This window comes from Theropithecus gelada, chromosome 16, assembly GCF_003255815.1.
Source record: "Theropithecus gelada isolate Dixy chromosome 16, Tgel_1.0, whole genome shotgun sequence".
Taxonomy (NCBI): domain Eukaryota; kingdom Metazoa; phylum Chordata; class Mammalia; order Primates; family Cercopithecidae; genus Theropithecus; species Theropithecus gelada.
This window is the reverse complement of record NC_037684.1, coordinates 58,051,835-58,074,903: the sequence shown is the minus strand read 5'-3', so window position 1 is coordinate 58,074,903 and position 23,069 is coordinate 58,051,835. Positions and strand designations below refer to the sequence as shown.

The 23,069-nt window shown below is 57.0% G+C and overlaps 3 protein-coding genes across 4 annotated transcripts in view; all 3 read left to right on the top strand.

The window, feature by feature from the left end:
- The window catches only part of PRPF8 (pre-mRNA processing factor 8), a 35,628-nt gene extending 29,507 nt beyond the window's left edge, over nt 1–6,121 (top strand). The window contains exons 37-43 of the mRNA XM_025361362.1: nt 580–773; nt 2,428–2,667; nt 2,763–2,904; nt 4,956–5,096; nt 5,196–5,335; nt 5,439–5,641; nt 5,793–6,121. Coding sequence (XP_025217147.1) covers nt 580–773; nt 2,428–2,667; nt 2,763–2,904; nt 4,956–5,096; nt 5,196–5,335; nt 5,439–5,641; nt 5,793–5,947 — 1,215 coding nt within the window. The 3' untranslated portion in view covers nt 5,948–6,121. The remainder of the gene's footprint in view (nt 1–579; nt 774–2,427; nt 2,668–2,762; nt 2,905–4,955; nt 5,097–5,195; nt 5,336–5,438; nt 5,642–5,792) is intronic.
- A 595-nt stretch (nt 6,122–6,716) lies between these two features.
- RILP (Rab interacting lysosomal protein) lies at nt 6,717–10,565 on the top strand. The gene is made up of 8 exons (XM_025362448.1): nt 6,717–7,204; nt 7,276–7,369; nt 7,472–7,578; nt 7,706–7,942; nt 8,251–8,393; nt 8,766–8,888; nt 9,726–9,809; nt 10,096–10,565. Exons 1-8 carry the CDS (start codon nt 7,001–7,003, stop codon nt 10,271–10,273), a joined length of 1,170 nt encoding a protein of 389 aa, XP_025218233.1. The 5' UTR covers nt 6,717–7,000; the 3' UTR covers nt 10,274–10,565.
- Nucleotides 10,566–10,980: 415 nt separating this feature from the next.
- SCARF1 (scavenger receptor class F member 1) lies at nt 10,981–22,861 on the top strand. Of its 2 annotated transcripts, none has more exons than XM_025362742.1 (11): nt 10,981–11,121; nt 11,444–11,505; nt 11,746–11,847; nt 12,704–13,229; nt 16,026–16,244; nt 16,653–16,781; nt 16,949–17,052; nt 17,781–17,901; nt 19,658–19,779; nt 19,902–20,011; nt 21,147–22,861. In XM_025362742.1, the coding sequence occupies exons 1-11, from the start codon at nt 10,988–10,990 to the stop codon at nt 21,258–21,260; spliced, it is 1,743 nt and encodes a 580-aa protein (XP_025218527.1). In that variant the 5' UTR covers nt 10,981–10,987; the 3' UTR covers nt 21,261–22,861. The 2 variants fall into 2 exon arrangements, with proteins under 2 accessions (XP_025218527.1, XP_025218526.1); XM_025362741.1 differs by having other exon boundaries at nt 10,992–11,121; nt 19,865–20,011.
- Nucleotides 22,862–23,069: the final 208 nt, after the last annotated feature.

The following is a 23,069-nucleotide window of genomic DNA, read 5'->3' as shown; positions in this document are numbered from 1 at the left end:
AAAAAAAAAAAAAAAAAAAAAAAAAACAAAAAAAAATTAGCCGGGTGTAGTGGGACGTGCCTGTAGTCCCAGCTACTCGGGAGGCTGAGGCACCAGAATCACCGGAACCCAGGAGGCAGAGGTTGCATGAGTCAAGATGGTACCATTGCACTCCAGCCTGGGCGACAGAGTGAGACTGTCTCAAGAAAAATAAATAAAAAAGGCCAGGCGCGATGGCTCACGCCTGTAATCCCAATACTTTGGGAGGCCGAGGTGGGTGGATCACGAGGTCAGGAGATTGAGACCATCCTGGCTAACAGGGTGAAACTCCATCTCTACTAAAAATACAAAAAATTAGCCAGGCGTGCTGGCAGGTGCCTGTAATCCCAGCTACTCCAAAGGCTGAGGCAAGAGAATGGCATGAACCCGGGAGATGGAGCTTGCAGTGAGCTGAGATTGCACCACTGCACCCCAGCCTGAGCGACAGAGCGAGACTCCGTCTCAAAAAAAAAAAAAATTTTGGGTTTCATGAAAGGTTAGGATTAAAGTGGGAGAGCCTCAAGCAGCTGACCTACCTCACTCTTCCAAATCTTTTCCTAGGCCTTCTCCCGTCTCATCCTGATTCTGCGTGCCCTACATGTAAACAATGACCGGGCAAAAGTGATCCTGAAGCCAGACAAGACTACTATTACAGAACCACACCACATCTGGCCCACTCTGACTGATGAAGAGTGGATCAAGGTCGAGGTGCAGCTCAAGGATCTGATCTTGGCTGACTACGGCAAGAAAAACAAGTGAGCAGTGCTGGTGGGGAGACAGATAGGAGGTCTGTATATGGTTTTCTGGGGTTTGGAAGCATTTAGGCTTACAAGTTTCTCAAGAAGGCCAGGTACAGTGGCGCATGCCTGTAATCCCAGCACTTTGGGAGGCTGAGGTGGGTAGATCATTTGAGGTCAGGAGTTTGAAACCATCCTGGCCAACATGGTAAAACCCCGTCTCTACTAAAAATACAAAAATTAGCCAGGTGTGGTGGCACTCGCCTGTGATCCCAGCTACTTGGGAGGCTGAGGCAGGAGAATTGCTTGAACCTTGAGGGCGGATGTTGCAGTGAGCCAAGATCGCGCCACTGCGCTCCAGCCTGGGTGACAAGAGTGAGACTCTGTCTCAAAAAAAAAAAGAAAAGTTTATCAATAAATTATCTTGTCTTGGCCGGGCTTGAGTGCTCATGCTAGTAATACCAGCACTTTGGGAGGCCGAGGTGGGAGGATTGCATGAGCCAGGAGTTGAAACCAGCCTGATCAACAAAAGAGACTGACCCTATCTCTACAAAAGAAAAAATTTAAAACAGGTGTGGTGGTGCACGCCTGTAGTGCCAGCTTCATGGAGGCTGAGGCAAGAGGCTTGCTTGAGCCCGGGAGTTTGAAGCTGCAGTGAGCCATGATTATGCCACTGTACTCCCGCCTGAGTGACAGAGCAAGACCCTATCTTGAAAACAAGGAAAGAAATTATCTGACAGTCTCATAGAAGAGAGATACAGCAGTGTCTTTCTTTTTTTTTGTTTGTTTGTTTTGTTTTTTTTTTGAGACGGAGTCTCGCTCTGTCGCCCAGGCTGGAGTGCAGTGGCCAGATCTCGGCTCACTGCAAGCTCCGCCTCCCGGGTTCACGCCATTCTCCTGTCTCAGCCTCCCTAGTAGCTGGGAGTACAGGCGCCGCCACCTCGCCCAGCTAATGTTTTTGTATTTTTAGTAGTGACGGGGTTTCACTGTTAGCCAGGATGGTCTCGATCTCCTGACCTCGTGATTCTCCCGTCTCGGCCTCCCAAAGTGCTGGGATTACAGCCTTGAGCCACCGCGCCCGGCCAGTGTCTTTCAATAGTATGAGAAGCGTCTGTGTTTCAGGGCTTCAGTCTGACTCTTGGCCGTTATTTCTCACTGTTGCCATTTTGAACAGGGCATTTCTTTACTGTCCATACATGGTAAGAAGTTTGAACATCCGAGACCCTAAGTATCTGACACTGCTACCAACACACACACACACACACACACCTTCCTCTCCTCGTCTCCCTCCCTGTCATCGTGGCAACCCAAACTATTCATAGGGTGACTGACAATACCACCTCTGATTAAGAACCAGTATTGTAGGGTTTCTGGGGTTTCCATTTCTGAGAACTGTTCCATGCCAGAGCATTGTTTTGGTCAGGGAAGCGTGGGGTGTATGGATGCTAAACAGTGGCAAGGTGCACACGCCGTGTGCTGTCCCGCTTGGATCTGACGAATCTTGGAAGTGTTAGTTCGCCTCCGTTTCACACTTCCTGTAGAAGCAGCTCTTGTGGATTGTCTGGGGCGTGAGTATAGGCTGCCCTGTCCTACCAAGTTACACCCTTTCCATTGAGGCAGAAGTGACCAAGGGGAAGGGATCCTTTTAATATAACCCACACCGTCCCCACAGTGTGAATGTGGCATCACTGACCCAATCGGAAATTCGAGACATCATCCTGGGTATGGAGATCTCGGCACCGTCACAGCAGCGGCAGCAGATTGCTGAGATCGAGAAGCAGACCAAGGAACAGTCACAGCTCACGGCAACACAGACTCGCACTGTCAACAAGCATGGCGATGAGATCATCACCTCCACCACCAGCAACTATGAGACCCAGACTTTCTCATCCAAGACTGAGTGGAGGGTCAGGTACTGTGAGGGGCAAGAGGGTGGGGATGGAAAGGCCGGCTGCACTACCTAAGGTGCTGGGCTGAGCGATGCTGACACTCCCTACACGTTTTTAGGGCCATCTCTGCTGCCAACCTGCACCTAAGGACCAATCACATCTATGTTTCATCTGACGACATCAAGGAGACTGGCTACACCTACATCCTTCCCAAGAATGTGCTTAAGAAGTTCATCTGCATATCTGACCTTCGGGCCCAAGTGAGTAAGTGGACTCAGGCCACAGTGTGTGCCCAACACATTTTGTGCCTAAAACACCGACCTGAGATTGTCTAGAACTTGAGATGCTGGTTTCAAGATTCATGGATGAGTAATTATGCAAGGATAGCCAAAACAACGAGGCGGGTTTTGGCCCCATGAGATAGCAAAAGCTGTGGCAGCTGAGAGAAGGTAGTAAATGTAGTATTAACCTGATAGTATTTGGAAGAGAATAGATATGGTCAGAAACAAATTCCTGACCAGATGTGCATGGTGGCTCATGCCTGTAATCCCAACACTAGGCTGGGCACAGTGGCTAATGTCTGTAATCCCAGCACTTTGGGAGGCCGAGGTGGTGGATCACCTGAGGTCAGGAGCTCAAGACCAGCCTGACCAATATGGTGAAACCCCGTCTCTACTAAAAATGCAAAAAATTAGCCAGGCATGGTGGCATGCACCTGTAGTTGCAGCTACTAGGGAGGCTGAGACAGGAGAATTGCTTGAACCCAGGTGGGGGAGATTGCAGTGAGCCAAGATCGCGTCACTGCACTCCAGCCTAGGCAACAGAGGAAGACTCCATCTTAAAAAAAAACAAACAAACAAACAAACAAAAAAAAACCTTTGCCTGTAGTCCCATCTACTCAGGAGGCTGAGGTTGCTTGAACCAAAGCAGTGAGCTTTGATGACCACTGCACTCCAGGCGGGGCGCACTGGCTCATGACTAATCCCAGCATTGTGGGAGGCTGAAGTGGGCAGATCTTTTGAGCCCAGGAGTTCGAGACCAGCCTGGGCAACATGGCGAAATGCTGTCTCTACAAAAAAATTAAGAAACTAGCTAGGCATGGTGGCCCACACCTGTAATCTCAGCTACTCAGGAGCCTGAGGTGGGAAGATCACCTGATCCTGGAGAGTGGTGAGTGTAGTGAGCTGAGATCATGTCACTGCATGCTAACCTGGGTGACAGAGTGATACCCTGCTTCAAAAAAGAGAAAAGATGCATAACTTTACTAGTGTATCAGGGATATTCATAGTTTATAAAACATCATTTTGGGCCGAGGCGGGTGGATCACTTGAGGTCAGGAGTTCAAGACCAGCGTGGCCAACATGGCAGAACCCTGTCTCTATGAAATATATGAAAATTAGCGGGGCGTGGTGGCATGTGCCTGTAGTCCCAGCTACTCAGGAGGCTGACGCAGAATTGCTTGAACCCAGGAGGTGGAGGTTGTAGTGAGCTGAGATCACACCACTGCACTCCAGCCTTGCCAACAGAGTGAGACTCCATCTCAAAAAAACCCACTATTGCCGGGCGCGGTGGCTCAAGCCTGTAATTCCAGCACTTTGGGAGGCCGAGACGGGCGGATCACGAGGTCAGGAGATCGAGACCATCCTGGCTAACACAGTGAAACCCCGTCACTACTAAAAATACAAAAAATTGGCCGGGCGTGGTGGCGGCGCCTGTAGTCCCAGCTACTCAGGAGGCTGAGGCAGGAGAATGGCAGGAACCCGGGAGGCGGAGCTTGCAGTGAGCCGAGATCTGGCCACTGCACTCCAGCCTGGGCGACAGAGCGAGACTCCGCCTCAAAAAAAAAAAAAAAACCCACTATTAGTGGCTGTCAGGTTGGCAAATTTGAGAAGACTGTTAATATCCTGTGTGGGTGAGTTTATAGTAAACAGATCCTCTTACTTGGTGATAATGTAAAATTTAAAATAGCACCAAGTGCTGGATTTCCAGATGTTCTCAGTTTGTGACAATACACTGAGCTGGAGGTTTGTATGCTCATTTGCTTATGAATGCTAAATAATCAGCTGGGGAGCTTGTGAGCAGTGCAGATTCCTGGACCCCACGCAGGAGGTCCTGATGTGGGAAGTCCGAGATGAGGTCCATGTTTAACATTGTGAACAAGCGCCGCAGCTGATTCTGATACAGGGGGTTCTGATCATGTTTTAAGAAACTGTCCTCATTCTTGGGGGAAGGAAGGAAAACAGAGGGCTGGCAGCTCCAACTCTGAGCTGGTACTAAGAAGAGTTTTGGTTCCTGACCCCTTTGTCTCCAGATTGCAGGATACCTGTATGGGGTGAGCCCACCAGATAACCCCCAGGTGAAGGAGATACGCTGCATCGTGATGGTGCCACAGTGGGGCACTCACCAGACCGTGCACCTGCCTGGCCAGCTGCCCCAGCATGAGTACCTCAAGGTAATGGAAAGTGATGGAGCCTGGGAATGTGGAAAAGCTGGTGCGATTCCTGTCTGCAGATGGGATTCTGAAGAGCTCTGTACTCCTCTTTACCTATAGGAGATGGAACCCTTAGGTTGGATCCACACTCAGCCCAATGAGTCCCCGCAATTATCACCCCAGGATGTCACCACCCATGCCAAGATCATGGCTGACAACCCATCTTGGGATGGCGAGAAGACCATTATCATCACGTGCAGGTGGGCCTGGGCTCCTTGGGAGGAAGTATGGTGGGGCAGGGATTGCAGGCCAGGGCCCAGAATAGTGACCTGAGCTGTTACTCCGTCCTCGTCCCTCCCCCAGCTTCACACCAGGCTCCTGTACACTGACAGCCTACAAGCTGACCCCCAGTGGCTATGAATGGGGCCGCCAGAACACAGACAAGGGCAACAACCCCAAGGGCTACCTGCCTTCACACTATGAGAGGGTCCAGATGTTGCTGTCGGACCGCTTCCTTGGCTTCTTCATGGTCCCTGCCCAGTCCTCGTGGAACTACAACTTTATGGGTAAGTGGGAGGAGCCTGGGGACGTGGGGATAGCAGTAGTGATAAGGTGAGGCCATCGCCTGTCACACTTGGGGCCTGGCTGGCTCGGAGGTGGTGCCGGCTGCATGAGGCGGGAGCCCTGTTGACGCTGGCTGTTTCCTTCTCCCCGAAGGTGTTCGGCATGACCCCAACATGAAATACGAGCTGCAGCTGGCGAACCCCAAAGAGTTCTACCACGAGGTGCACAGGCCTTCCCACTTCCTCAACTTCGCTCTCCTGCAGGAGGGGGAGGTTTACTCTGCGGACCGGGAGGACCTCTATGCCTAGCTGTTTCCCTGCCTCCAGCTTCAGCCTCCTGAGGCCGGAGCCTCAGCCCCTCCAGACAGGCCGCTGACATTCAGCAGCTTGGCCTCTCCCTCTGTCTGTGCTTGTTGTGTTGTTGACCTCCTGATGGCTTGTCATCCTGAATAAAATATAATAATAAATTTTGTATAAATAGGAGTTCAGGGGCTGTTTGTTTTTTTCCCCCCCGAACCCAAATTCTGGATTTAGGTCTAACAGGAGAAGGAAACAGCCAAAGTTAACAGGGCTCCTGCCTCATGCAGCCTGCGCCGCCTCCAAGCCAGCCCCAGGTGTGACTGGACTGGAGCGGTTTACAGCAAGATGCTGGGCTCAGCTGTGAAGGGGGAGTGAGGCCACCTTCCTATTCAGGGCTTTGGGGTAGATAGCCCCTGGACTCAGTGGAGACCTGAGGCGGGGCTGGGCTTTCACACACCGCTGCCTTGACCACATTTGCTGCTTTCTCTACAAAACAGTACTTGGAAGCCCTCGCCTTTCCACAGATCTGGGAGCAGTTGACCTTTCCCGGTCTAGGAACTCTGGCTTGCGCTGAGCGGCTGTGGTGTCCAGCCCAGCCCTTTAAGCTTTCTGTGTCACTCCTGGTCAGGAAAACAAGCGCACAGGCAGACAGCTGGTGTACAGCCGGGCGGAGGCCAGTGACTGGCTGCCTACCTGTCACCTCTCGCCTGGAGTGCCCCGCTGCCAAGTTGGCCCCATGACTCCACACACGGGGCGGAGCGTGGACTGGGCCTGTGGGGAGGGCTCCACTAAAGTGACCACTTGCAGCCCTGAGCCTCAGCTCTTGGACGTCTGGCTGGAAGTTGGCTGTCCTGTTTCCTGTGACCTTGGGCATGGAAGGGACAGGGCCCAGGGGACCTAGGACACTATCTCCCTTCCCCACGCCTTCTCCCTCATTCCTCCCCACCCTTCTCGCTTCTACCCCGCCCACACAGCCCTAAAGGCTTCCTGGGGCGGAACTGTTTGGCTTTTCCCCGTCTCAGTTGAGGGTGGAGGGGTCGCAGCCCTAAGCCTTTGGGGGACATGGAGCCCAGAAGGGCAGTGGCGCCTGGCTGGGGGTCTCGGGAGACCGCGGAGCTTGTGTACCATCTAGCCGGGGCCCTGGGCACTGAGCTGCAGGAGCTGGCGCGCCGTTTCGGGCCGGAGGCGGCGGCAGGGCTGGTGCCGCTAGTGGTGCGGGCGCTGGAGCTCTTGGAACAGGCTGCCGTGGGGCCCGCCCCAGACTCGGTGAGTCACGGCGCTCCCCTCGCCACCCGCGGGGCCGGCAGGGCCGAAGCCTGAGACCCGGGTCTCCCCAGCTGCAGGTGTCGGCGCAGCAGGCGGAGCAGGAGCTGCGGCGGCTGCGGGAGGAGAACGAGCGCCTCCGCAGGGAGCTGCGCGCGGGGCCACAGGGTGAGCCCAGCTCCGGCCAGGGCAGGGCGGGTGGCGACCGGCTCGGGTCCTCCTCTCCCTCCCGCGGGCCTCTTATCGCCGCTAAGAACGCCCCTTCCTCAGAGGAGCGCGCGCTGCTGCGGCAGCTCAAGGAGGTGACGGACCGACAGCGGGACGAACTCCGTGCGCACAACCGCGACCTGCGGCAGCGAGGCCAGGAGACCGAGGCGGTGAGGGCAAGACGTGGGCGGGGCGGGGGCTCCGGGGGCGGAGCGGGGGGCGGAGCGAGGCAGGCACGGGGCGGGGCTCCGCAGGCCCTCGGTGCCCCGCCCACCCCACCGTTTGCTCCGCTCTCAGTTGCAGGAGCAGCTGCAGCGCCTCCTGCTGGTGAATGCTGAGCTGCGGCACAAGCTGGCGGCCGTGCAGATCCAGCTGCGCGCCGCGCAGGACCGCGAGAGGGAGCGCCAGCAGCTTGGCGAAGCCGCGACCCCGCCGGCTAAAGAGCGAGCGTGGGGCCAGGCCGGGGCTCCCGGGCACCAGCACGTGCAGGAGCCCGAATGGATGACCGCCGGCGCAGGCGCATCTGAGGACCCGGTGAGTGCCGCATGAGGGCAAGGACCCAGCCCAGGACTCAGCGTCCAGCGCTCGGTGGGCGCTCGGGCAAGGTTTGCATGCTGCACAGCAGGTCCGCCAGGAAGCGGGGAGGTGGCAGACAGATCTGCGCCCCCGGCCGGCCTCGGCCCCTGCTCTCAGCAGGAGCACTGCTCTGTTATCTGTTGGGGCACCCTTGTCCCCCAAGTCTCCCTGCCCGTCACTTCCTCTAGCATTCCCATAATGGCCCTGGAGGCGGGGGAGGGAATGCCAGCGGAGGCGACCCTCTGACCATGCCTGTCCTTCCAAAGGCGGAGGCTGCGCAGCAGCTGGGGCGCCCCTCGGAGGCAGGGCAGTGCTTCAGTCGGGAGGAGTTTGAGCAGATCCTTCAGGAGCGGAATGAACTCAAAGCCAAAGTGTTCCTGCTCAAGGAGGAGCTGGCCTACTTCCAGCGGTGAGAGCGCTGGGAAGCCGGGGGCCTCCGATCACCCCACTTCATTCTCCAGTCATTGACATGTCCACAGTGACATGTGCCAGGCCTGCGCTGGGAACTGGGAGGACATGAATTGCACAGCCCCTGCCCTCTGCAATATCATCCAGACAGGGGAGAGGGACAGTGCAAAGGGTCGCAGCTGCAGCAGCCAGGGAAACTCTCCTAGAGGGGCCATGGGGCCACCTAAGCTCAGGTCTGAGGGTGTCAGCAAGGCAGAGCGCTTCAGGTGTTCAGGGAGGAGCCGCATGCACAGGTACCAAGAGTGAGGCCTACGGCTGGCATCCCCATGGCTGGCATCCCCACAGCTTTCTCCCTTCCTGCCCTCTTCTGTAGGGAGCTGCTCACAGACCACCGGGTCCCCGGCCTTCTGCTTGAGGCCATGAAGGTGGCTGTCCGGAAGCAGCGGAAGAAAATCAAGGCCAAGATGTTAGGGACACCAGAGGAAGCAGAGAGCAGGTAGGTCCCTGCCTGCATTCCCACTGAGCCAGGCCTCCCTCCCTCATTCTGCTGAGCCTGATGACTCAGCCTGGGCACCCTCTGAGTCCATTGTCTCAGACTGAGGCTATCACCCCAACCTGGTCACCCCTTGAGCCTCCCTAGCCTGGCCGCTTCTAGGACCTGCTGACCTGGTCTGGTTGTGTCCCGTGGCCACTGTCCGGCCTGGGCTCTTCTCCCTGGATTTCACCATTCCCCTTACCTTTCCTGCCGTCCATTCTGCCAATGCTACCTCTCCACATTCATTCTTCAGGTTCCTGCCTTGGCTGGGTCTGTTTGTTCTTACGAGGGTGAAACGGTAGCCGCGGCTGTGTCAGGGCCTGCTGTGTGTCAAGCTATAAAATAAAGCCTCGGCCGGGCGTGGTGGCTCACGCATGTAATCCCAGCACTTTGAGAGGCTGAGGTAGGCAGATCACCTGAGGTCAGGAATTTGAGACCAGCCTGGACAACATGGTGAAACCTTGTCTCTACTAAAAATACAAAAATTAGCCGGGCGTGGTGGCAGGTGCCTGTAATCCCAGCTACTCAGGAGGCTGAGGCAGGAGAATCACTTGAACCTGGGAGGCAGAGGTTGCAGGGAGCTGAGATCGCGCCACTGTACTCCAGCCTGTGACAGAGTGAGACTCTGTCTAAAAATAAAAAATAAAAATTAAAGCCCCAACATGCTGCATCTCCCCAGGGTTGCCTTCTCTCCAGCCCCGGGGGCCCCGCAGTCCCTCCATCCCCCCCTGCTGGATTCCTGTTGTCCCTCAGGGCCTTGATCAATGGCCCTCACGTCTCCTCTCTCCTCTGTCTCAGTGACGATGAGGATGGCTCATGGCTCCTGCACTCCGATGATAAGGGAGACCATCCCCCACCCCCGGAGTCCAAAATACAGAGTTTGTATGTTGGGGGAAGGGGAAGGACAAGAATGTGGGGAGGGAGGAAGGGCCCTGGATGGTTCTTCTCAGGATCCCCTTTCCTGCTTCTCTGCCTGTCACCCTGCTGTCCTTGGCTCTAAGCACATCCTCCCCTCCTGCTTCTCTGGCCCAGGCCCCCATCACCTTCCCACTCCCTCAGGCTGCCCTTTCTTCCCCCTCTCCCCTTTTCTCACCACCCCCTGCCCTCATCCATATCCTTGACCTCTCTGGCTTCCTGGCTGAAAGTACTTCCGGCTGTCTCTTTCCAGCTTTGGCCTATGGTATCGGGGTAAAGCCGAATCCCCTGAGGATGAGACCGACAGCCCCGCACCCAGCAAGCTAGGGGGAGAAGAGGAGGCCCAACCACAGTCTCCAGCTCCTGATCCTCCCTGTTCTGCCCTCCACGAACACCTTTGTCTGGGGGCCTCAGCCGCCCCGGAGGCCTGACTTAGGGGTCTAGCTGTGGATGGATGTGTGGCCTCAAATAAGGACAGGGCTCCCCCCTTCGCAGCCCTCGCCAGGGGTCTGCCCTAATCCTGGCCTCTACCAGGGCAGGATGGGGGCTCAGCCCACCTCCCTCTCTACGTCTCTGTACCAAGCCTCTGGGGCCAGATATAAGAGTGCCTCTCTGAGTCTCAGTTTCCCCATCCATGAAATGAGAGCTGACTGCCTAGCTCCCAGAGCTTTGTGCAGACAGCCTGAGCTCATGTAATAAAGAACTGCCCGTAATATGCAGAAACTGTTCCTCGCCTGTCTGTCCATGTCTGTCCCGCCTCCCAACCCTGCCAGGAGCAGAGGCAGGCTGAGGGGTCCTCGTGGGTCTCCTTGCTCAGTCACTTAGAGCGGGGGTGGCTTCTTGAAGCTCGGGCCTTGCTTTGGGAGTGTGGCTTGATGGAAAGCCCTGACTCCCACCCTCACTCCACCCACTTCCCTGGCCCCGGCACCCAGAGACCTGCAACTTCATCCTTCTGGCCCTTCCAGGCCAAGGCCACTCAGCCCTGCCATTGCCTTCTTTTTCCTTTCTTTTTTTGAGTGTCAGTCTTTCCAGCCACCCCCTCCCTCTAAGGGAGGTGCCTCATGGCAGCCCGCCCCTCCGGCCTGGTTTCCTCAGGAAAAGCCCTGAGAGGAAGCAAGGAGGGGGTTGGGAGCTGTGGGGGCCAGATGAACCCGAGCCCTCCCACCGCGCCGGCTGCCATGGGGCTGGGACTGCTGCTCCCGCTGCTGCTGCTCTGGACTCGGGGGACTCAGGGGTCTGAGCTGGACCCCAATGGGCAGCACGTCTGTGTGGCCAGCAGGTGGGTCTCGTGGGAGTCTGATGGTGGGTGGTTGAACCGGTGTTGAGGCCTTTAGGGGAAGGAGGAGACTAGGAAGGGGGCTTGGGCTGGAAGGAAGGGCTGCTGATGGCGGCCTGGCAGGTAGTGGCTAGCCAGGGCAGATGGTGGAAGGGCCAGGGAAGGAGAGGGGAGGGGCTGGGGACCCGAGCCGTAAAGATCTGCTAGGCCTCCCTAGCTAAGGCTAAACCAGCCTCCCCCACCTCAGCCAGAGACAGTGATCCACCTTGCTCGGGGCTAGGCTGCACCCCCCGCCTTGTCTAGCTGACCCCTTTTTGCCTCACAGCCCCTCTGCTGAGCTGCAGTGCTGCGCAGGCTGGAGGCAGAAGGATCAAGAATGCACCATCCGTGAGTAGCCGGACAGACCCTCAGCCAAGGAGAAGGGCAGCCGTAGCCCAGCGATAGCCCTTCCTTCCTACCCTCCCGGGCCTGCCCTTCCTGACACCAGGAGCCAGGGTTTCTCCTGTGACACCCCCCAGGCCTGAAGGGGCACCTCTTGAGGAGGCATGGCCCCAGGAGCCAGTGAGAGGGCAGGGGTGTCCCCTGGTCCTGCTCCTGTCTTTCCAACCTGGGTGGGCTGTCTTTCAGCCATCTGTGAGGGGCCGGATGCCTGCCAGAAAGATGAGGTGTGTGTGAAGCCAGGCCTCTGTCGATGCAAACCTGGATTCTTTGGGGCCTACTGCAGCTCCCGTGAGTCTCAAGGGCTGGATGAAGTTGCTGGGCAGAGCTGGGTACGGGGACAGTGGCGTGGGGGCGGGCAAGGCAGGTAGCCATGTAGCCTCAGGACAGCAGGGTCAGGATCCCTCCCAGCTTCACTGAGGAATCGCGGTCCAGAGACAGGAAGTGACACACACTCCTAGGAGATGGCCTGAGTCACTGGGTTTTCACCCGTATCCACAAAGCCCTGCCCACCTGCGCATCTTCCTCTTCCACTTCTCAGAAAACCTGTGATTCCCGTTCATTGCAAAATGAGTATATTCCTTCTCTTTCCCACATACGCCTTATACATGGGCAGTGGATGGAAGGAGGCCCCCCGCTCGGCTGTCTGCCCTTTCTGGCAGAAAGAGAGGGAAGGGAAAGGGGTTGGGAAGCCAGAGGATGGGCACCAGGAATCAAGGAATCACTAGGGGAAAGGTGGCTTAACCTGCACCCTGGCGGGCAGCATCCAGGACTGAGATCAGGAGGAAGCCCTCTGTGCTCCAGCCCAGCAGGGATCCACCTCAGCAGGGAGGAGCAGCCATGGAGGAAGGCCCACCCACCTCGGTGCCGCACTCTGGGCAAGTCCACTGCCCACTCAGGATCTCTGAGTGTGTTCTGAATGTGAAATGGGAGGCTGGGCCTCCCACTAATGGCTAAGGGTTTTCTGTAGGTCAGAGCGGAGCAGGAAGTGAGTGTTGCCCAGGACAGGCTGCCGGATGTTCCGAGGGTCTGTCCCCGGCTCTTGGAGGATGGGCCCCGTGCCCCTTTTCCTTGCGTAAGGGGACTCAGGGTAAGGGTCCGCGCGCGGCCCTGAGCCCGCTGACCCCTCCCGTACCCACCCCTGCAGGCTGCCCGGGCCAGTACTGGGGCCCCGACTGCCGTGAGAACTGCCCCTGCCACCCTCACGGCCAGTGTGAGCCAGCCACGGGCGCGTGCCAGTGCCAGGCCCACCGCTGGGGCGCCCACTGCGAGTTCCCGTGCACCTGCGGCCCCCACGGGCGCTGCGACCCCGCGACCGGCGTGTGCCGCTGCGAGCCGGGCTGGTGGTCGCCCACGTGCCACCGCCCGTGCCAGTGCAAGCCCGAGGCGGCGCGCTGCGAGCAGGCCACGGGCGCCTGCGTGTGCAAGCCGGGCTGGTGGGGGCGCCGCTGCAGTTTCCGCTGCACCTGCCACGGCTCCCCGTGTGACCAGGACTCGGGCCGCTGCGCCTGCCGGCCGGGCTGGTGGGGTCCCGAGTGCCGGCAGCAGTGCGAGTGTGTGCGGGGCCGCTGCAGTGCCGCCTCCGGCCAGTGCACCTGCCCGCCCGGCTTCCGCGGAGCGCGCTGCGAGCTGCCTTGCCCGGCTGGTAGCCACGGGGTGCAGTGCGCACACAGGTGAGCGGGCGGGGCGGAGCGGGTGAGTGGGCGGGGCGGGGACGGGGGCGGGGCGGGGGCGGGGCGCACACAGGTGAGCGGGCGGGGCGGGGCGGGTGAGTGGGCGGGGCGGGGGCGGGGTGCACACAGGTGAGCGGGCGGGGCGGGGGCGGGGCGGGGGCGGGGTGCACACAGGTGAGCGGGCGGGGGCGGGGGCGGGGCGGGGGCGGGGCGCACACAGGGGGGCGGGGCGGAGTCAGGTGGCCGGGGCCGGGCGCCGGGAGGAGGGATCAGGGCTTTGCAGTGCTCCCCTCAAAAAACGTACGAAGCAGAGGGACGAGAAAGGGGAAAAGAGGTCTAGGCGCGGTGGTTCACACCTGTAATCCCAGCACTTCTGAGAGGCTGAGGCGGGCGCATCACCTGAGGTCAGGAGTTTGAGACCAAACTGGCCAACATGGTGAAACCTCGTCTCTACTAAAAACACAAAAATTAGCCTGGCCACGCCTGTAGTCCCAGGTACTCGGTAGGCTGAGGCAGGAGAATCGCTTGAGCCGGGGAGGCGGAGGTTGCAGTGAGCCGAGGTCGCACCACTGCACTCCACCGGGTATGAGACTCCGTCTCAAACAACGAAACAAGAACTTTAAAAACCCTTTGTTGCCCAGGTCCAGCCCCGCCTGCTCATTTCATCGTTTACTGCTGTGCAAAAAATTGCTATACTAGCACTGCTAGCAAGCCATATGTATAGATGAGTGGATAGAGTGACCAAAGGTCCTGGGCAAGGTCCCTTTAGGACTCAGTGACTTTCAAACTTTGACCAGCTGCACTCACCATAAGAAATTTCATCCCTGGATGGGCGCAGTGGCTCACACCAGTAATCCCAGCACTTTGGGAGGCTGAGGCGGGCGGATCACCCGAGGTCAGGAGTTTGAGACCAGCCTGACCAACCTGGTGAAACTCCATCTCTACTAAAAATACAAAAATTAGCCGGGCGTCGTGGTGGGCGCCTGTAATCCCAGCTACTTGGGAGGCTGAGGCAGGAGAATCACTTGAATTCGGGGGGAGAAGGTTGCAGTGAGCCGAGATCGCACCATCACACTCCAGCCTGGGTGACACAGCGAGACTCCGTCTCAAAGAAAATAATAATAAAGGCCGGGCGCGGTGGCTCAAGCCTGTAATCCCAGCACTTTGGGAGGCCGAGATGGGTGGATCACGAGGTCAGGAGATCGAGACCATCCTGGCTAACACGGTGAAACCCCGTCTCTACTAAAAAATACAAAAAACTAGCCGGGCGAGGTGGCGGCGCCTGTAGTCCCAGCTACTCGGGAGGCTGAGGCAGGAGAATGACGTGAACCTGGGAGGCGGAGCTTGCAGTGAGCTGAGATCTGGCCACTGCACTCCAGCCTGGGCAACAGAGCGAGACTCCGTCTCAAAAAAAAAAAAGAAAATAATAATAAAATAAAATAAAAATACTGGTCCAGATCAGCTAAATGGCTTTTATAAACTCCCCTTCTTCTCCCCTACTAATGGATCTGACCCAAGTATATGATCCCAGATAGTTGAGCATCTGAGGGAGAAACTTCAAGTAACTGTTAAGCATCAACGGGAGATTAAGATATGGCAAATGTGAAATTATATTGGTGACAACAGTGGTCTCCAACCTTTTGGCACCAGGGACTGGTTTCGTGGCAATTTTTCTATTATTATACTGTAATCTATAATGAAATAATTATATGACTCACTATAATATAGAATCAGTGGGAGCCCTGAGCTTATTCTCCCACAGCTAGATGGTCCCATCTGGGGATGATGGGAGACAGTGACAGATTATCAGGCATTAGATCCTCATAAAGAGCGTGGAACCAGGACCCTGCCGTGATCAGTTCACAATAGGATTGGCGCTCCTATGAGAACCTAAGGCTGCCACTGATCTGGCTGGCAGCAGAGTTCAGGCGGTCAGGCTCCCCCGCTGCTCATCTCTATGCTGCTGCCTGGTTCCTAACAGGCCATGGACTAGTACCAGTCCATGGCCCAGGGTTTGGGGACCCCTGGGTGAAAACACTTTACATTTTTTTTTTTTTTTTTTTTTTTGAGACGGAGTCTCGCTCTGTCGCCCAGGCTGGAGTGCAGTGGCCGGATCTCAGCTCACGGCAAGCTCCGCCTCCCGGGTTCACGCCATTCTCCCGCCTCAGCCTCCCGAGTAGCTGGGACCACAGGCGCCCGCCACCTCGCGCGGCTAATTTTTTGTATTTTTTTAGTAGAGACGGGGTTTCACTGTGTTAGCCAGTATGGTCTCGATCTCCTGACCTCGTGATCCGCCCGTCTCGGCCTCCCAAAGTGCTGGGATTACAGGCTTGAGCCACCGCGCCCGGCCAACACTTTACATTTTTTATTTCACGTGATGGAGTAGAAGACACTGCTGAGTTCCATTCATGCCAGACCTCGGGGTCGCTCGGTGTGAAAGGAAGAAAAGGGAAAGGGCAGGAGGGAAGACCTGGCAGACCTGGCAGATGGGACTCAGAGCTTGGTGGTGACGCGGCTCTCCTGGCTGGGCTGCTGTCTCCTGCTGACCCTGGGACCCAGGGAAAGATGGTCACAGAGTAGATGCTTCGAAGGAAAGGGATGGGATCCTGTAAGAGCCCTCATTTGTCTTCATTGTACAACGTGGGGAAACTGAGGCGCAAACCTGCCTGAGTGACCCAGGTGGGACCCGAACACTCTCCAGGGCCCCCAAAGGCCTGCGTGGAGTACAGGGGTTGGAAGGGGTGGGCGCTCCATCCATCCACCCCCACTGCTCCCACAAAGCCCTTCTCTTCCCAGCTGTGGCCACTGCAAGCACAATGAGCCGTGCTCTCCAGACACAGGCAGCTGTGAGTCCTGCGAGCCGGGCTGGAACGGAACCCAGTGCCAACAGCCCTGCCTGCCTGGCACCTTTGGCGAGAGCTGCGGACAGCAGTGCTCTCACTGCCGACGTGGGGAGGTCTGTCAGCCAGATACTGGCCACTGTCAGCGCTGTGACCCTGGCTGGCTGGGGCCCAGGTGAGCGCACCATTCTGTTCAGAGTGGGGTGCACCTCCCCCCAGGACCCTCACCTCAGCGGCGCTCTCTGAGAACACCACCCCTCCCTGACACACAGGTTCATGCAGTCCCAGGGGCCTCCCTCCTGTTGAAGAGTTGGGGAGAGCAATGAGTTCTGGGGGTACCTGGGCAGGATCCCAGCTCCCTCCCCTCTGAGGCTTCCTGCCCTCCTCCCCCTCTGGGGACTTGTAGTCTGTCAGCTGCTGGATTCGGCCCCAAGTTCAAGGCCCTATTTACACCTAAGCTTCACTGCTAAGGTGTGGCCAGTTGGGTCCTTGAGTCCAGGAGCCTGGAGTGGACAGGTGGGGCCCCACGGTGGGGGCCAGGCCTGCCTTGCTCTCCCCTTCCCCGAGTCTTGCCTCACCCCAGGTGTGAAGACCCCTGCCCCACTGGCACCTTTGGGGAAGACTGCGGCTCTACCTGCCCCACCTGTGTTCAGGGGGCCTGTGACGCTGTGACAGGGGAATGTGTCTGCAGTGCTGGCTACTGGGGGCCCAGGTGAGGACGGGGGTCCTGGGGGCAGGAGAGTACCAGGGGCCTAGGTCAGGCCTCTGTGCAGCGTTTCCTCAACTTGCCTGGACAGTGCCCGGAAATCTCCCTCCCTGTCTCCTGCCTGTCCCTCCCTTCACGCAGCCCTCAGCCCGCCTCTCCATGTCACTCCACAGCTGCAACACCTCCTGCCCGGCCGGCTTCCATGGAAACAACTGCTCAGTTCCCTGTGAATGCCCAGAGGGACCCTGCCACCCTGTCTCCGGGTCCTGCCAGCCGGGTAAGGTGGAAGAAGGCTGCAGGGTGCAGTAGCCAGGGAAAGGCGGGCCCTTCACACGGGCTCCAGGGCCAGTTCCTCACCAGGGAGTCTGGGCCACTTCAGAGACATTCTTTTTTTTTTTTCTCTTGAGATGGAGTCTTGCTCTGTCCCCCAGGCTGGAGTGCAGTGGCACGATCTCAGCTCACTGCAACCTCCACCTCCAGGGTTCAAGCCATTCTCCCACCTCAGCCTCTCGAGCAGCTGGGATTACAGGTGCCCGCCACCACGCCGGGTTAATTTTTGTATTTTTAGTAGAGACAGGGTTTCACCATGTTGGCCAGGCTGGTCTCGAACTCCTGACCTCAGGTGGTCTGCCTGCCTCTGCCACCCAAAGTGCTGGGATCACAGGCATGAGCCACTGCACCCGGTCCAGAGACATTCTTTATACCTGAGCTCTGTGTGGATGCTCTGGGGCTCCCTGAAGATGTGACAGAGCCCTGGCCCCCTGCGAAACCAGGCTAGAGCCATGAAATGCGCAGCAGGGTGGTTGGACACTGACAGGGCCTCAGGGGCAAGAATCTGTGGAATGGGCCACAGACCCTGTGGAAGGGGACACGCCAGCAGAGAGGCTGCCCGGAGGCAGGAGAGACCCCCATGAAGAAGCTTCTGGGTAGCAGGCAACTCAGAGCAAAGACAGGATGTGTAGGAGACAGGAAGGCCTGAATATCCCCCATCTCCGGCTCCCCCAGGCTCTCGCAGTCGGGACGCCACCCTTATCGCAAGCAGCCTTGTGCCTCTGCTGCTGCTGTTCCTGGGCCTCGCCTGCTGTGCCTGCTGCTGCTGGGCCACCCGATCAGACCTCAAGGACAGGTGAACACTAGCCCGTCCCTTCCCCACACAGCTCAGGCCATGGGGTGGGAGCAGGGAGGCATCTGGTTTCCTTTCCGGGTGGGGAGGGCTGGCCTCATCACCCACATAGGTCAGAGGTGATAGGGGTGGGGAGAGCTGACCTTATCACCCACATAGGTCAGAGGTGATGGGGTGGGGAGACCTGGCCTTGTTGCCCACGTGGGTCAGATGTGATGGAGGTAGTTGGCCGTGACTGTGGCCTGGAGACACTGGAGACACCGGGTCAGCTGCCTGCCCTCCTTGGAAACCTTCCATGAGTAAGTTTCTGAGTTGCATGGGCACCGGGCTGGCAAACTGGAGCCTGCAGCGGGAGGCAGAGAGCTGACACCGGCAGGGACCAGAGGACGAGGACTGGGACCACGGCAGGAGCAGCCCGGCTCTGGGCCAGGAGGGAAAGAGACCAGGCCTCAGATGCCCCGCAAAGGAAAGTGACATCAATGTCTGTGCAGTGGGTTAGCAGAGAATGTAGCTTCCTGGGAGACGGAGAGCAGAGGGAGGGTTGGGCTGGTGGGGCCCGCCGCAGGGGGGCTTACGCAGAGCTTTGTTCCTTTATGAAACCTCTTCACACTCCAGGCTTCTTTGAGACTCACAACAGCCTGGAGGTTTGGAACAGGGAATGTTGGGCCAGGAGGATTATTGTCCTCAATTCCCAGAGGACACGGAGGCCCGAGGTGATCCAGTTGGTTATTGGCACCCAGGAATCCCCTCTCCACCTTTTTGGACTCTTTGTCTGGTGCTGTCTTGCTAGTTCCTGCCCTAGTCCTCCACCACGTCCTCCTCTGTGCTTGTGTGGCGTTCACAGATGAGCAGATACAGTTGCCACTGGCCCAGGGCATAGAGCCCACGGTGGCAAGAAGCCCCTCACAGGGACACAAGGACAGGTGCAAAGGCTGTTGGAGGAACGGTGAAGAGTGGAGCAGTCTCCTCCCCATGTGGGGGCACAGCAGAGTGGGAACAAGGGAAGGCTTCCTGGAGGGGGTGTCATTTGAGACAGGTGGGCCAGGCACAGTGGCTCACACCTGTAATCCCAGCACTTTGGGAGGCCGAGGCGGGCAGATCACCTGAGGTCAGGAGTTCGAGACCAGCCTAGCCAACATGGTGAAACCCCATCTCTACTAAAAATACAAAATTAGCTGGGCATGGTGGTGGGCGCCTGTAATCCCAGCTACTCAGCAGGCTAAGGCAGGAGAATCGCTTGAACCTGGGAGGCGGAGGTTGCAGTGAGCCAAGATCGCACCATTGCACTCCAGCCTGGGCAACAAGAGCGAGACTCTGTCTCAAAAATAGAGAGAGAGAGAGAGAGAGGTGAGCTGGGGCTCAGCTAGGATGATAATAACAAAGAGCTGCATTTTGGAAAAGCCCCCACAAAACGCCTGGTACCCTGCCAGGTCCTGCAGATTAGATAAATAGATAGACAGACAGACAGACAGACAGACAGATAGATAGGATAGATAGATAGGATCTGTTTTACAGATGTGGAAACTGAGGCCCAGGGAGGTGAAGTCTGAGCCAGAGTTGTTACTCAGGGCTGTCTGACTCTAGAGTCACACTTGGTTCTGTGGCAGGCCTGAATCTTGGGCTCCATCGTTTGGATTTTATTCTGCAGTCAACAGAGAGTCACTGAAGTAGAGGTCGTCACCCTGTCACACCCTGCCAAGGTGACCCAGGTCACCTTGGGTCTTATGTACTGACCACTATCCCTGCCCTCCTCACTCAGGCCAGCAAGAGATAGAGCTACCGTGTCCAGGATGAAGATGCAGGTCTGGGGAACACTGACCAGCTTAGGCTCCACACTGCCCTGCGGTTCCCTCAGCTCCCACAAGCTACCCTGGGTGACAGGTCAGTGGGCACTGGGGGCTGCGGTCTGGGATTGGACAAGGCTTTGCATCAGGTCCCGCAGGCGCCTGATCTGGAGTCTCTACAGTTTCACATCACGACCCGGAGGTCCCCTTCAACCACAGCTTCATCGAGCCACCCTCTGCCGGCTGGGCCTCTGATGACTCCTTCTCATCCGATCCTGAGTCTGCAGAGGCAGACGAAGTTCCTGCCTACTGTGTGCCACCCCACGAAGGTAGCCCCCCAACAGCCCACGTAGCCCCTGAGCAGCCCTGCCCGCCACAACCCCCTCTGTAGTCCCCCAGCAAACAGTTATTATTTATTTATTTATTTATTTATTTATTTATTTATTGAGACTGGGTCTTGCTCTGTCGCCAGACTGGAGTCCAGTGGTGCAATCTCAGCTCACTGCAACCTCCGCCTCCCGGGTTCAAGCGATTCCCCTGCCTCAGCCTCCCAAGTAGCTGGGATTACAGGTGCCCACCTCCACATCTGGCTAATTTTCCTATTTTAGTAGAGACCGGGTTTCACCACGTTGGCCAAGATGATCTCGATCTCCTGACCTCGTGATCCGCCCGCCTCAGCCTCCGGAAGTGCTGGGATTACAGGCGTGAGCCTCCGCACCCGGCCGGCAAACAGTTATTAAGGGCCCATTCTGTGTTAGTCACTGTTCTTGGCTCCAGGGATGCAAGAGATAACAAGACAGATTCCTATCCTCACCAAGCTTAGAGTCAGATGGGCAGTCATCAGATAATGACAGGACACAGTGATATGTGTCTCCATGGGGGACATACAAGGAGGGGCTCATTCGCTAGCCATGTTGGGGTGACTGGGGTCAGGGAAGATGTGTGTGGTATCCCAGTCGAATCTAGCAGAATCAGTAGGAGTTAACCAAGTGAAAGTCAGGGAGGGGAGGGAATGGTGTTTTAGGAAGATGGAACAGCATACATGAAGGCCCAGAGGTGAGAGGGATGTGGCTCAGTGACATCAAAATAGTTTTAGCTTGGTTAGAGTGTGACAGTATTTCAAAGTAGGGAGAGGTGGTGAGAAAAGAGTATAGAGACCAGGTGTGGTGATTCACACCTGTGATCCCAGCACTTTGGGAGGCTGAGGCGGGAGGATTGCCTGAGGCCAGGGGTTTGATACCAGCCTGGCCAACATAGTGAGACCCCATCTCTACAAAAATTAAAAAAAAAAAAAGAGTGTAGAAGTAACAGTGTCTACCTGAATTGGTCCTTCTGCCTCTCTCCTCTTCCCTGCCCTCTTCCTTGCCCTATTTTTGAGGCCTCCTGGAAGATACTGAGCTGTGGGTAGGATGCATTGGGGTGGCCAGTTCAGCTCCAGCCAAGCTCTTCTGTCTCCTCTGCCAGGGATGGTCCCTGTGGCCCAGGCAGAGTCGTCAGAGGCCAGCCTGGCTGGAGGTGCTTTCCCGCCCCCTGAGGACGCCTCCACGCCATTCGCCATCCCGCGCACCTCCAGTCTAGCTCGGGCCAAGCGGCCATCGGTCTCCTTTGCTGAAGGTACCAAGTTTGCACCACAGAGTCGCCGAGGCTCAGGGGAGCTCTCCAGCCCGCTCCGAAAGCCCAAGAGGCTCTCCCGGGGGGCACAATCAGGTCCTGAGGGCCGGGAAGCCGAAGAGTCCACAGGCCTGGAGGAAGCAGAAACAGATGAGTCCCTTCCTGCGGCTGCCAGTCCAGGAGATTCAGCCACTGGCCACCGACGGCCCCCACTTGGTGGCCGGACAGTGGCTGAGCACGTGGAAGCCATTGAGGGCAGTGTCCAGGAGAGCTCAGGCCCTGTGACCACGGTCTACATGCTGGTGGGGACGCCCCGGGGATCTGAAGGCCCTGTCCACTCTGTCTTCCGCCATTTTGGTGGCTTTCAGAAAGGCCAGGCAGAACCCAAGGTCAAGAGGGCCATCCCTAAGCCTCCACGCCAGGCCCTGAATCGGAAAAAGGGCAGCCCTGGCCTGACCTCTGTCTCTGTCAGCCAGAGCCCCAACTCAGCCCCAAAAGCTGGGCTTCCTGGGGCCACGAGGCCTATGGCAGTCAGACCACAGGAAGTGGCCCGGGGGCTGGGGGCAGGCACGGAGAGTTCAGGGAGGGCCCAGGAGCCAATCTCTGGGGCTGGCTTCCCGAAACAGGATCCCCAGAAGCAGGCTGAAGAGGAAAGGCAGGAGGAACCTGAGTATGAGAATGTTGTACCCATCTCCAGGCCACCAGAACCCTGATGACCTTGAATTTGGGGAGTGAGGAGACTGGATGGGATCAGAGCTGCCATGGACTGGACTGTGCTGTGTGCTGGAAAATGATCCCAGGGCCCGGACAGACAGACCAGAGCCTCTGCCCCTCCACAGGGAAAAGGCAAGGCTTCCGGGCCAGGTGGCCCAGGGCCCTGGTGGTGCTCCCGGATGGGGCCTGGAAGGCCTGGGCAGAGACCCTGCAGGATGGGGTCAGGAAGGGTTAACTGCAGGGACTTCTCCTCTGCTGTCCTGGACCCTGTGTGCCTCATAAGGGCTATTCTTTCTTTCATGTGCAAAACATTTTTCTGAAATGACAACCTACATGTTTGCTGATAAAAGATTGGCTAAACAAATATTTCTTTTTGTTGTTGTTGTTCTGTTTTGTTTTGTTTTTTTGAGACAGAATCTCGCTTTGTCCCCCAGGCTGGAGTGCGGTGGCGCAACCTTGGCTCACTGTAAGCTCCGCCTGCCGGGTTCACACCGTTCTCCTGCCTCAGCCTCCCGAGTAGCTGGGACTACAGGTGCCCACCACCAACGCCTGGCTAATTTTTTTTTTTTTTTTTTAGTAGAGATGGGGTTTCACCATGTTAGCCAGGATGGTCTCGATCTCCTGACCTCGTGATCCACCTGCCTCGGCCTCCCAAAGTGCTGGGATGACAGGCATGAGCCACCGTGCCCAGCCTATGAACTTTGTAAAAAGGATGTATGTGCATAAAAACAGATTCAAGGGAAAGGCACTAAATGGTATTTTCCTCTGGAAGGTGAGATTGTAGGTGATATTTATTTTCTTCTGAAACTTTTGTATGGTTTGCAAATTTTCTACAGTGAACATTCTTTTTTTACTTTTGTTACTAGATAGAATTTAATAAACTATAATAAAAAGCAATGATCTTTGTTAAAAAAAATAAAAAGTACTAACATTACAGACATGTATAAAGTAAACCGGAGATTTCCCTTCTCCCCAGAGGCATCTGTGGGTCTGAATCTAAAGGAGAGAGGTAGAATCTGCTTTTGCCTGGCAGCTTTTTGGTCTTGTTTGAATTCTTTGCTC